The sequence below is a fragment of the Hylaeus volcanicus genome, chromosome 3 (assembly GCF_026283585.1).
Source record: "Hylaeus volcanicus isolate JK05 chromosome 3, UHH_iyHylVolc1.0_haploid, whole genome shotgun sequence".
Taxonomy (NCBI): Eukaryota; Metazoa; Arthropoda; class Insecta; order Hymenoptera; family Colletidae; genus Hylaeus; species Hylaeus volcanicus.
The window spans coordinates 3,522,085-3,536,616 of record NC_071978.1 but is presented as its reverse complement, the minus strand read 5'-3'; the positions used below and the strand labels follow the sequence as shown (position 1 = coordinate 3,536,616).

Below are 14,532 nucleotides of genomic sequence, written 5' to 3'. Positions count from 1 at the left end.
CCAATTCCTGTTGACGTTAACGTACATCCTTCGGAATAACTTTTCGCGGAAGGGAACTTAGTAATGAGCAACGTTTGCATACCTGTGCACACATTTCACTGGCGTATCACAAATTTTTCTTACTCATTCATGCTGACCAGAACTCTTTCAATCTTAAAGATTCAATCAGCTTCTTAAGCCTCAGCTACGATTGACCGTGCACCACTTTCAACCTCGAGTATTTGTCTCCAATGCCTAAGCACGGTTTAAATTAGAGGTGTCCCCACCGCGGAAAGTGTTCCTTTTATTTCACCGTGTTCATAGCTTCCCATAAAGGGGAGCCTTTGGCGCGGGAGGAACAAAAAGCCAGCAACTCAATGTACCAACTTAGAGGGAAGGATATTCACCCCCCGTTCCTTCCGGCTTTCCATTTTCTTGCTCGCAAGAAAATTTTCCTTTAATGGAAACGACCGCGCTTCGAGCATCTTCTTTGTTGCATCGTCCGCGAGGAAAACGAAGATGCTGACGCAGGAGTAATGGTCGAGGATTGCAACGAGAAGAATATATTTGGCCTTGTACGCGCTCAAACTAAGTTTACTCATCGTTACTGCGCCGACTGAATTTTCGTTAAGGAAGACGGCGAAAACGCTATGCGTCTTATACCCATTTGCAATTTCTTTACCAACTTCCTCAGCGCCAGCGTTTCTCGAAGTATAGTTGCCGTTCACCGACGTGCTTGTAGTCAGCAAAATTTCAAACACTGATCGATTGTGCTCGAGATTCAAATTCTTTAACAAATTTCCTGGCGAGATGAATTTGCTCGCGACTCGACAATGGTTAAGAGATTTTCGCAAGTTTCGAAAATCCTCGTTGCGCTGCTCGTCGACGTTCCATCGGGTCTTCTTTCTCGTTTTAGTTTGCAACGCTTGTCCTGAAAACTCGGCAAAAACCAGTGTTCCACGTTAACGTCACGCTCGCGAAATTATTTCCCGAGATTTATGTACGTCGTTACAGGGAAGAATAAGCTACGCTTCTTGGTTGGAGCTTGTTTCGGGACGAAGCAATACCTTTATCTTCGTTAAGCGCATTTCGCGCAGTTTCAGCCCGCCCGGCGAACATATTTTACTGCTTATATCCTCTCCGAGCCGTCAACTCGCTCTACTTGCTAGTACATCAAAAATCTGTTGTTGGGGGCATGCTAAAGGTTTATAAACATTGATGGCGACAGTTACGGCCTAATAACAGACGAGCATGACACCGCTTCTCGAGCTTTCGCCTGTCTGCGTACGTTGTACGTCGTAATTTTAAGTGCTCCATGGACCAGACGTAAATCAATCATGGTAATACGCTACGATTACTTTGCTCGATGATATAAATCTTTGATTAGCACGTTTAGGAAATAACTCGTTCCAACGAGAATAAAATACGTTTTTTTTTTCAGCTTTCCTAAACGCACCAGTTATCGTTGGCAAATGAATCATCCTTGTTCGTGCGATGCTAATGAATTGGCGACGACTGAATCCCTGATTAAAGGCTTAACGAATTTCGTCCGAGTTACTTTACCGTTACTTGTGAAATACTTGAACGGATCCACGGTCAAAGAGTTTCCGTGTCCAATGGCTTTCGACGGGCGAACTTCCGTCCGTAATGATTCGCTGGAGATATCGACGATCGGCCAGCCGATTCCGACCGTGATTTAAAGGAACGACAGTAATTAAAAGCGACGATTCTAGTCGGCTATCCCCCAGTCTACCTTTCGGTGCTTTTAAATGCCGACGAGGACGCGGACAAAGAGTGAAATCGACGAATTACGAAACTCCGCGAGAAGAGAATTAAGCGAAAGGGGATCGTTCGAAGACTCCGAAAGGAACCACGCGAAAGAGTCCGAGGAGAAAGTGTTGAAGAGAGTGAGAGGAGAAAGAGAACGGAGCGTAGGCGAGTCGAGCCTATCGGTCTACTCCATCTTCGGTCCCAGGTTCATCGTGAATACGAATGAGCTCCTGGTCGATCGAGCTCGAGTACTAATTGAGAAAGTTCGACGAAGTGCGCCCGTTGGTGTTTCCTTTGAATGAAGATAACCGGCCACCTCTGGGTGTAAGTCTCTGCATCCGTTCCTCTTCTTCGTGATTAAGGCTTGCTCCTTCAGGTGAACTCCTGTGGACGAGGAACACTTCTTTGTGGCTCAAGCCGTCGCATGTCACCGCCAAACAATCTTTTCACGATTACGATTAAACAAATCCACCGTGTTATCCCTTTTTATTCCGCCTCCATCTCCGAGTTCTCGGTATTTACGGTTATCGAGATAGTCCTTATCGCGCGAGAAGAAGAAAAGGTGGCTTTGTCGCCACGGGATGACTATAAATCGCAGTCCTCGAACAATGCAGTTTCTCTCTCGCTTTTGGAGTTTCCATCGGTAGTTCGGTCTGATATCGACGAAGTCTTGGTAGCATTCGAAACGTGCATCCTACACGATTAGGTTAATAAAGATTCGCGACTCCAGTTCGAGAATTCCGCGTCTTCTTCGTCCTCACGGTTTAACTTACCGCCTCGCTTTCGTAATATTTCCTGTCGTTGGACAGGTAAAGTAACTTGCAAGAGATAAGGATACGGGCAAAGACGAATGGAGCTATTTGAAAATGCGCGATACCGGATCTCGACAATTCAACGAACTGTATTTCGTGTTTGTAGTCTCTCGATTATCCACGCGGTATTACGTGTAATCCCTTTCGCTTTGTCCAATTAAAATTTGTTATGTTATCATTAAGTGTGCGCAGAGCTTGATTTCGACCTGGTAATTGGTGGAATAAATAAATAAATGAAACTTAACGGTCGGATAGGCATGCGTAAAATGCTTGAAAAGCATCGTTAGCGAAATTAACTAACGAATAATTGTTTTTAAATTTTTCAGGTCGGACTAAATCTTCTTCTGGTGCTCGTTAATATGAAAGCTTGACTCACCGATCGGTTGAACGAGGTAGGGCGACGATGCCAGCAGCAGGGGGATCAATTGGAGCACACCCATGATGGCTTCGATTCATGTGTCCATCGCGCGTTCGTCCATGAACTTGTCTACAATAGAAAAATTTGTATAGCTATACGAATTGTTGCTTTTAATGCTGATATCTATTGTCTACACCAACGTGGATACAATATTTTAGTCAACGACGCAGCGATCGTTAAGAATTATAATTATAATATTATTTAATAACTATCCATTGACAATTGTATGGGTTCACGTTCGATTAATTAATAAGCGACGAAGTAACGACTCTAAGAATCTATTCCAACTGTTTTCGAATAATAATTTCTTCAGCTGTGATACATTGCTAGAGATGATTTGCGTTTGAAAGCCGCGATAGAGGCTGACTCGCTAGCAATTTCTAAACTTCTTGGATCAGGTTGGACAGTGAATTAATTAGAATCTAGTCCCTGCGATCCACGGAACAGAGCGTACGGTATAATGCAGAAACGGGGATCTCCTCTGGCGAAGTTCCTAATTAATCCGCGATACGCGTATCGCTGATCGCAAAGCCTTATCGCGGATGGAAGCCGCCTGTATGTACATTGTTAATGCCGATCGATGGCTACGATTCGCGTACATCCACCGTTGCGGGCATTCATCCGTTGGAGCCTATAGCGACGCAAGAGCTCGTTGGTTTGGAAAATGTGTCCGGGATTTCGCGGCGGTGTATGGAGTATCTCGAATAATCCAGGTAGACGGCAGAGTGCCGGCTACTCCTCTTCGTGTACCGGTTTCAACGGGCATCGGCACGGACCACGGATCAACCGTGTTGCGAAGCTATTCGACCGATCACTCTCATCCCTCTCGGTAACAACGTTAACTGTAACGCCTAACCGCGCCTTTGCCATCTCTTTTGTCGATCGTCTTTCTTCGAAGGCTAGAAGATCCCTTCTTACATATATCCACGAAAAACTACACGGAATAAACATTCGTTAGATCTCTGCGCGAGTCTCTTCGATCCTCGATGTCGTGGAACCAGTCGTTGCCAGGCAATTTGCTACAATTTTCAAGTAAGTCCCGTCGTCGAGTGTCCAGCGACGGAATTTAAAACCTTGTACTCTTTTACAAGTTCGAATTACGTTCGATGGCGTATCCGTTGGAGCGGTACGCTCGCGTCGCAATTTACATTTTGGAATTGGCAATTAACGATTTCATAATCGCGTTCGAGGCGAATTGATAACGGAACAGACGCGAAATAAAACTGTGAATCGTGTTATGCGTTACTCGTTTCGCGAGATCCGATTAATTCGTGTAAACTGGCGCGGCTATGAATATTTATCTCCCGGGATGCATTAACGAGACGTATTTCGCGCATTCCGGGGCCTCTCGAACGACAAGCGCGATTAAACTGTTTTATAACGACGTTTGTTTGATCCGGATATGGATAATAATATCGCGTCCCTCGCAAGAAAAATTATGCAACTGGAAACGTACGATTGACGAGTTACGTCATCGTCCTTTGATTATTTAATTAGAGAAATGGGTCATGTACCTTTTCAAAGCGTGGTATAAAGCTGTCTCGGCTGAAAGGATTCAGACCCGAAGAAGGAATGTTTTTACGTCGCGTCTCTCTTCCAGCATTAGTGCAACATATCAGGAAAGAATTTTTTAAGACGAGTTAAATATTCTTGATCGTCAGTGCGACGCGTGTCTACTTTTTGCCGTAGCATCGAGACGATCACGGTCTTCGCGTTGGTCGTTCTCAGTTTGCCGTGTTCGCAGCTTGGACCGAAACAACGCGCGGTCCGGCTAATTCGCGAGTTCTCGTACGAGCTCGTAATTTCCCTACTTAATTAGACGGTGCTTTAACTTGCAACTACATAGAGCGGTAGAGTTGCATGGCCGCGATGAAAGCAACCGGTAGGTGGTTACGGGTATAAATAGAGGCGAGCGAGGGAAGAAGAGACGGGCTTTGCCTTATCTGTACGCTCCGTTGTCCCGCGACGATGACTGCCGCTCGCCTATACATTTAAATGAATTCCTAAGTTAGTAATAAGTTTCGTGAACGGTCAGCATATATCAGTGTCGCATTTAACGAAGCGTAGAGACCACTCGGGACTATAGAGTCCTGGCGAGCCAAGGACCTTTGCCTCCACCCACGAAAACACTATTCGTTGCTATCGAACGAGTTTGCTACCCTGATCTTGTTTATTATAGTTTCGCAAGTAAGAATACATCGGCGACATCGTAATACTGTTGGGAAATAATGTACGTTGCACCGATCGGGAAATATGAATATTTATCGTCGCGAAGGTCTACTGTACTTTAGAAACTCGAAGCACAGATTCGGTGGTCGTTGGAAATGAAGAAAGGTTCTTGGGATAAATATCGGCGATGGGAAAAGTTGCGATTAAGAGCCATGATGTAGTATACCATCGTTCACAACGATCCCCTTCTGCCATTTGTTAAGCAATCGGTTATCGAATACAGCTCTTATCGATAGGGAACGTTCTATATAGGTTCGTCTGAGTAATTCATACGTACCGGTTTGATAGCTCCCTCGATAAAATATATAGATCGGCATTCGATACTGTAAATAACGACGAGTCCGAATATTCGTGTCGATGGAAAGGATGACCATTGATGCGTGCTTTGCAGACGAGTTGTGTAGTGGGATGTACACCTTCATCGAGGCATAAATTGATACGTATTGATCCGGAATAAAGAACGGGTCGAGTCTTCACGATTATACTACTCTTTTCATCCATTTTCGTGTTTTTTGATCCACGCTCATATTTTTTCTCCTCCCGTTAATTCAGAGTATCGAATAACGAATAAGCTTATATTCAACAAGGGGAAAAATAACGATCGTCGCGATAAATAAATTTCTATCGCAAGAGATTAATTCAATTTCCGATCAACGTTTTATTGATACCATGGCGCGATGTGACTTACGACGGCCATTAGACCCGCCACAAACCGGATTCATTCCTCCCCATCTCTTGTTTTACGGATATCGAATGTTTGGCATCGAACTGTATTTTAGATGTTTAATGATTCGCCATCGCACTGGATTACCCGCAAATACATCGTGTTTAATAATGAAAACGGAAAGTATTTATTCTATCCTTGAGTGTTTACTATCCACACAATTTCATTTATTCTAAAATTTTTACAGCAAATTTTTGTACGAAGATATTAAACATTCATCGAGAGAACGAAAGCTTCGTGTATTCACCTCCGATTTCAGTGGTTATTTAAAAATGAGAAACCATCGGAACGCGTTTTATAAGTAAACTCGTTGCGTCTATAACTATAGAATGCTGTTGAATTTATTCGGTAAAATTCCAGAAGCTTTTAGTCGATAAACAACCCAGATTTTCCGCTGTAATTTCATAACCATTTTATTATATCGGATTCCAGAACAGTGGTCGCGATGGGGGGTACGCAGGGTCCAGCCGAAAAAAGTTTCCGCTCGAGTTTGTTTTTCACGGGAAATGCTTAAATTACGTTAGACATTTATTCGATGGTACGTTGCGGCGACGGGATGTAAAACATGTAGTTTCTTCGAACGGGAGGGACGGTCAGGGAGGAGTTTCACGGCGGGGCTCGAGAGAACCAAGAGACACGAGAAACGGCCAAATTAGTGTCAGCGCAGAAAGCAGTAGCCCGAAAACCTCGAGAGGAAGAAATATAAATGTGGACGCTCCCATCGCGGGTCACGTACTTTTCTTTCTTCCATTTGTCGCGCTTTTCGTCGCTGCCGGTGAAGCAAAGAGGAGTAAAGGAAAAAAAAAGGGGGAAAGGAGACGAAACGGTACGTGGCCTTTTCGGTGAAACGTGCCGCCGCGTCTACGAGAAGAGCTACTCTCCTCGGTAAATGCGGACCGATGGAAGGAAATTGAAGAGGCTGCAAAAGCTTGTTAACATCTTGATGACGGCAATTGAGGAGTTGAAACGGTAAGTCATGTAAATGCCAGAAGTGAACATCCTTGGTACATAGCGGATACATGTTTACGCGAATTTTGGCACACGCAGGACGATTCCCTTCCTAGGTTCCCACAGATGCGGGCAGAAGCTGGTTTGGTCTCGGTGTTACAGCATCTGTGAGAAAGTAACGAAAGAATCACCAGCGCTTGTCACCTCTAGAGGGAAGAATTTTTATTTCTTCCGATTAGAATTCCACCGGATAAATCGACCAATTTGGGGCGCAATTTGTCATCATTTGTTCGTTGGGCTTTCGAATCCGACCCGCGAAACAGTGGATGCCGTGCATTTACGCGAAACTGGGAAATATGTTCTCTCGATTTACGTCCACGCGGTACGCGCGATAGAATTAACCGTATATTATCGTTGATGCGTTCGCAATATCGGCTGGTATTAACATAGGGTGATTTGTTATGCATTTTAGCGGTGCATCTAAATCGGTTATATTTACCAATTTATTTCTGCCCTGAATTTCTCGTCGTTCTTACAAAATAATCGAACTTTTACAATGCACCATGGTTCATTTGCCTTTATATTTACTCGAAATGAAAAGCAGCCGTGACCGGAAGCGCGTAACTGCTGATTTACGCAAACTGGTACGGACAGTGTCGTACGGGCTGCTGCGCAAGGTGTATCGTCGATGTAATATTTAATACCCCTCGCAGTTTTTCTCGCGGAAGAGGCAGCCTTAACACCGAATCGTGATTTACCGTTGAGCGAGTCGAATTATCGATTGCAACGGCCGTTCGATATATTAACGGCGATACGTTCTCGCGGCGCGGCTGATACCATTGTTACGGGGGTGCTATAATATCCTACACGCTCTCGGTATCGTTTCGTTTCTTTGCCGCGCCGTAACATATGGAGGGATTATTCTTCTTTCGCCTTTCGTTCGCTCGTGTACTGGGTGTATCGGAGACGACGCTTGGCCGGATAATAAATGGCTTTCGAGAATTCACGTTAAACAAAACACGTTCAAGCAGATTCGAAATAACGAAGATTTCCGCGCGTATTAACAGCGCTGGAATATTGAAATAAAGTGTAATCGAAAGCTGTAGGAAACTACGTGCAAACAATTATCGAAGGGTGTAACTGGAAGCCAAAATTTCTAACGAGCTGCGATAAATTTTGAAATACGACCGTTCGCAAGTTTCCTCGAAAGGGGGTGGTTCTTCGACGATAATTAGTCAGCGTATCCTTTGTAAATCCCTTACAAAGTCCGAAGGAGATCCGGCCAGGCACATCGAGAACGCTTTGAACCGATCGTCGGCGAATAATTAGACGCTTACACAAGCCAGGAATAATGAAGCGGAATCCGGATGGAAGGTGTTAACGGGTAACGGGCGAGCTGTTACGCCAGGCGAAAATTAGGTTTCCTTGGCTGCCAGTTGCAGAGTTAAAGGAAGCCCTTCCGCCTGGAAACGTCTGCACGTGGCGGAGAAGCCGCACGTGTGGGATACTTGAATAATGTATACAATGCTGTCAGTCGGCCGTCTTGACGATGTAACGAGCTGTCGATGTCAAGGGAACGAAAGGGCCAGCAACCCTTTGCCTGGTGAAATTTATTGCCGCGTCACAACGAACGAGGATGCTTGTTCACGCCGCTAACCCTCGCCATCTGCGATTCGGATCTCTTCATTTAGAGGTTACGGAACACCCTCGTACGTCAGCAGGTTATTAGCTAGGGTTGCAGGTCGCGTGTTAGACGTTTCGATGCCGTCTACATCGCGCGCTTCGCGATGCTTGTACAGCTTCGCTGTCCACGGAGGGGAATGTACTGTACCAGCAGTCGGTCTCTTCCGACCTGTGTATTACTACAGATCGAATGTCTGTCTTGTCGTCTAACAAGCTACGACGACACGCGTCGGACAGTGTTTCTGACACGTTGGACAGCCGTATATGGGTAACGTTTGCTATTACAATTTCTAAACGCGTAGATGCGACAGCGATGCGAGTTAAGCTGTGGCAGCTTCCACTGTCTCGCCGTTCCTTTCCTCGTTTACTTATTCGTCCGGATGACACGAGCATTAAATATCTAACCCAGACACTTTCGTATGGAGCTTTAAATTTTAAGAGCTTTAAGCGAGGTCTCGCCGTACGTGGCTCATCGTTTTACTCTTGGAATCTCATTCCCTTCTTGCTAGACTTTCGAATGCTCTGCATACGCTTCACCCATGCATTCGAAATCGGTGTTCCTCGATTCAGGAACGGTTGCATCCCCTGGAAACGTTAGAAAAGTTTTGCAGCGAATCGGTAACCGTTAGCTCTGTTTAACGATTCTGATGCAACGAGCAACGCAGTTATTCCAGTTTCCCTCGAAAACTATCGGGCTTGCGCGGTATCGTGCATCCGACCAGTCGATCCAATTACTTCCTCGGTGCTTTCCTGAACGATCGGCGCGCTCGTTTTCATTAGGAAGCTCGCAGGCTATGTTCCAACGCATTATGATCTTGCTTGATTTTTACCAGATTCTTTACTAATTTCTTCTATTATTAGTCTACGTTCGTTCAAACTTGCGGTGAATAATTAATCACGACCAAGAGCAAGTTGCATCGGATAAAAAGTTACACGTTGTATGTCAACTGGGGCAGAGCTACGTTTCGATTTTTATATTTTAATAGATAATTAAAACACACACAGAGAGTTTTAATTCGAAACATGAACGAGGCTCGCACTGTCCAGGCATATATTTTCATATTAATGAACCACTTCGCGCCCCGTAAATAATTCTCTACTCGTTAGCTTTATTTATTATACGTTTTGACGATTCGAGCTAACGATTTGCCTTTCGCGACCCACAGAGTTAACGCTGGACCAATTTGTTGTTTCTTCCACGGACGTAACGACTCTTACCTGTACTGTATTCGACTTATGTGAAAAGCCGCGGAAAGAATTGAGTCGCGTAAGTCGACAACTTCCTATAGAGAATTTAACGCGATCGCATTGCTACCTCTGTCTCAGGATTATTCCTCGATCCTTGACCCAAATATAAGCTTTGCGAAATGAAGCCATGCCGTGGACAATGCGTCGCAATGTGCCGGTCGAGCAGCGCGAATCAAAGCAGCCTTCGAGTAGCAATTTCAGTGAAATGTACAATTGATACGTAAGTACTTTATCGATCCGCCATCTCGGTCGCTGTAATTGCGCTATTACCTTCGTCGCGAACGTCGCAATCTTTTACATTAAGTCACCACCGTCCCCATATCGGGTGCACATTCAGCGTTAATCACGCTCAGAAGCACCTGGAGCTTCTCATTCCAAAGAATTATCTCGAGCGTCCTTCTAAACGATTTTTGGCGGAAACCGAATGGAAAACTCGAAACTGCGAGCAGGTGGCAGGTATCCGAGGAACGTTGCCGATCATGGCAATGTGTTCCAACGCGATTGCAATCGGGGCGAGCGATGCCAACGGAGGGCACGTCGTGCAATTACAATCGCTCACGTGCACGCCGGGGCTCGCAACTGCGCTCGTTCGTTCCGCCGGTGAACTTTTACATCGTATCGAGGAAACTTTCGTCTCCGGAAGTTTTATCACTTCCTCGAGTTCTCTGTTTCTCCGTGAGGGCGCGTTAGATGTTGTAGAAACAGAAAGAGGGTGGACTGGGAGACTTCGAGGGACGGGTGAGGACAAAGACAGCGAAAGAAGGAAGGACGAAGCCCGAAGACTTTTAAATTACCGGAAACGCCAACGGGATAATCGCTGATCCTGCGTTGGGGTCTGGAATCGAGTTCCCCGCGACATTTTTCTTCTTTTTCTCGCACCGTGGGTGGAAAAGAAATTAATGGACCGTATCGACTATACGTTGACGCTGAAAGTAATCGTTATCGTATACACTCCTCAATTTTACACTATAATTTCAATTTCATATTTCTTCTAATGATATTCGCATTATCATTAGAAATTATGAATCCTTTATATCTTTTCGAGATTGCACATTTTGGTCTTTACTTTTGTACTTCAAAAGCTTCGCCACCGACATGTTTATTATTTCTCTTGCCTCGGGGATTCATCAACGGTATCGTCGATCGCGATTCACGGATAGCTCTCGAACGGAGTAGAAATGTGACAGCGAGGAAGGTTGTCCTTCGACGTTCGTTCCTGCATACCCAACGTTACTTTCCGTGCCTCTGCTTTGCTTCCCGACGCGTATAGTTTGGCGTAGCAGTCTCGTCGATACGACGCCGACGCCCCGATCCCCCATTTTATTTGACAAGCGACGTCTCGTTAAGGACGCTGAGCAATCCTTCCGTCAGTTCTTGTACTTTCGTTCTCCATCGTGACTTTTTCCTTCCTTAAATTCCACCCGGTCGTGGATTCGAAGGGATGCGTACCCTATCAATGTCAAACACGGCGCGGGGAATTCTCGAGATTGCGGTTCGACGAATCGACGATGGAATGAAAGACGCGCAAGGAAGAGGACGAACCATCGAGGTTGCCTCGGCGTCGTTCACCAGCGGATCAACTTCGACGAGAGTCGAGCTTGGTACGTTTTCCTCGATCCACCTCTCGATCGCACGAGAAGCCAGGAAAACGAGAGGAGGAAGGAAAGTGAAACGTACCTCTCTTCATCATTCCTGAGAGGTTCATGAATCATGGCGGGGAATTCGACGTGGCACTCCTCGTTCGTTATCGGTCGGCTAATAAAACTCTCGCGGCTTCTGATCGACATTGGGGTTTCGTTTTTACTGTGCTTTGTTACAGCGGCTCAATGTTCACGTTTTACTAAGTGGATTTGAAATGAAACACGAGCCATAGTTACCACCTATATGCTCACTGTATCGTTTTCGACACGCGTCGGGTTTAGATTACTTTTATTGTTGGTACGATAACGAGTGTTTCTTTCCTTTTTATGGGTTACATTTATGTACGTGTCTACTTTTCGGAACACTATTCCTTCTCTGTGACTCTCACTTCTATACGACTCGACGATACTCGTATCGAGACTGACAAACATTGGTGACGATTTCTTAACTGTTGCATACCGTATCCAAAGAAGAATTTCTTGTATATTGTCGCTCGTGAATTGGCCATCGAAAAGGCTTCTCGAGGACAGGGTGGACAAAGTACGCGGGACCAAAGCCCGTGATAGGTTTGACGGGATTTAGTGCTTGTAATGGCAAACTCGACGTCTGGTGTTGCGGTCGGCTTTGGCCGACGTATTAGGGAAGGGTCGCCTGGATTACGGGGGTGGGGTAAACACGGCCTCGTTCTAAACTGCGCGACATTTTGAAAGTTACGTTGCACGGTGCAACCCTCCTAAACGCATTAAAACCTCTTATACGTGTATGTAGCTTGGAGGAAGCGTCCACAACGTCGTCGAGTAACACGAGGATTAACTGCGATGCGCGTAAACGACAAGCGCGCCGCGATACGCTTAATCGAATGGTCGCTCGGGATATCAAAACTGGCGGCGGCCATTTGCGAAATATCGACTGGATACTTCTTTTATAGACGTTTTTTTATTTTTATATTTGAAATACTACGGTGTTATATTTTCAGTTGTCAAAGAAATATTTCTTATCGATCTCCATTCCCCGTTAATTTTTCCAGCTTCGAATGGTCCATCGAAAATCCATCGTCGAAATAATTCAAACTATGTGGGCACATCGTGGACCATGGCAAAGTTTTAGAGAGCAAGTTATTTACGATTTCCGGGGTACATACACTCACGTGCTTTCGAACGTGTTTGTTAAAACAGATTTGTGCACTCGTAATAACTACAACGAGAATGGCAACTACCAGGCGCATTGGAAAGAGTGGAAATACTTCGGATGGTATTGAAATCGATCGAATGGAATTTTTCAAGCGGAACACAGGGAAAAAATTATTCGAATAATCTAGCGGGTGTATGCTAGATAGGAATAAAAAGGTAGCCAGAGGATACGAGGAGAAGAGGTGGAGCAGTAATGGTCGATAATATACATATGGATTAAATTGTAGCAAGATTATACCACTCATTTGAACGAATCGAAACGATTTTGTAAATCCCCCCGAGCTGGACTATCGCTGCTTTTTCCTCCGATGTTCGTACTCGTTGGACAGTGCACGCTTTAGACTGCAATTCCGGCCGCGTCGCATATTCGATTGCCATTTTTCGAGCCCGCGCTCATTCGAGCCTCTTTCGTATTCTATCCCGTTCGAAAGGGCTGCATTATAGATCGTGTGAAATCCAAGTGTCTGACCCCAATCGAATGGCCGACCCGCGAGAGAAACAGAGGGGTAGACGGGAAGAAACAGAGATAGATTCTGATACAGGGAGAGGGACGGAGCGAGTCGTCGTTGAAATCCCATGCGAATCCGATGGCTCGCGGAAGTAGAGTGTATCGATCAATAAATCTCTGTACAGATAACGCTTATGTAAACGCTAGAAACGTCGCCGTCAGGTGGGCAATTCTCGTATATCGATATTACCAATTATGAACGCATACTACATTCGTAAGTGTTCGTGCTTTGTCCACGATCCGTTTTATTGCGAATTGCACGCGTTATTCTTCGATACAACGTTTCGACGTTATCCGTTTCAATGGATTTATAAAATTTCAAGGAAAATCAGTGGTTCTGGATGCTTGCGGTAGACATCTCTCAGCAGCCACGTGCGACCGGACGTGCGAGCGTGCAGACTGTGACATTAAAAAGTTTAGGAGCTCGAACGAGTTTTGAGAAGTTTGCCGAGGATGCGGCCGCGACTGGGTGGTCCAGACTGGTGCAAACTGATCGCGGCCAATTACCCCTGGCTATTTTTCGTTCAAGGAATTTCCAGATGTCCGCGAACCGGAAACTTCTTTTTCCGGCGCAAGGAAAACGATAATCGAGGGGAGAGAGGACCCCGCGTTTCCGTTGTCGTACAAACGCAATATCCTGAAACGAACATAAGTAATCGTTAGCGCAGCCGCGTCGAGGCGGAGGGAAAAAGTTTTAATCGATCCACTGGGGCGTGAATGATCGCAGCAGGGAAATCAGGGATGGCGGGAAGGAATTTCAATACTGTCGTTTATTGTACTTTACGGTCATGCGGCCCGTGAAATCAAGAAAGGAACGGTGCCTGGCGACTTTTAGGTTTCGCTTCAGGATTCCCTCGAGCAGAAAATTACCGCCTTATATTGAATTTCCGTTCCTTTCTTAGAAAGAAAATCATTCTGACATTAATCTTCGAACGTCGCGTATATACGCGACTTATTTTTGATCACAAAGTTAGGATCTTTCGACTCTTCTATCGTTTTCATAAACGTCACTCGTGGTACTTACTTTCGACCCTCTTTTAGTTAAACTGTTCCAATTTATCGAGGAGCTTAATTACTCCAAAGCTTGCCAATAATTATGTGCTGTAAAGTTTCGTAATATATTCTACTCGTTCGCTCCTCGTTTCGAGGATCTTCGACTAATGTTGTTTCACGCCCTGCAAACATCGAAAGTTTGAGGAGAAACAGAAACACGAGGTGTTCACGGCCTGATTTACAGAAATCCGTTTCCGTCGTTTTGCCGAAGTTGTTCGATAGGGAAGTTTCCGCATTGGTTGCTAATAAAGCATGCAGCAGCTTGCCTCGAACACTCCTAAAACGAGAAATGCTCAGTGTAAGCAAAGGAACGTCGTGTCTCGCGTCTC

General features: G+C 45.3%; 1 protein-coding gene and 1 long non-coding RNA gene across 3 annotated transcripts in view; one reads left to right on the top strand and one right to left on the bottom strand.

Annotated features, from left to right (window-relative positions):
* Positions 1-14,532, bottom strand: part of LOC128873996 (igLON family member 5-like) — a 51,520-nt gene that overhangs the window by 25,422 nt on the left and 11,566 nt on the right. For both annotated transcript variants that reach the window (XM_054118184.1, XM_054118183.1), the window contains exon 3: positions 2,938-3,048. In XM_054118184.1, the coding sequence (XP_053974159.1) occupies positions 2,938-3,001 (64 nt within the window). In that variant the 5' untranslated portion in view covers positions 3,002-3,048. The remainder of the gene's footprint in view (positions 1-2,937; positions 3,049-14,532) is intronic.
* Positions 345-3,024, top strand: LOC128874004 (uncharacterized). Its single transcript, XR_008456546.1, has 3 exons — positions 345-1,319; positions 1,421-2,073; positions 2,888-3,024. It is a non-coding gene; the product is annotated as an uncharacterized LOC128874004 (long non-coding RNA).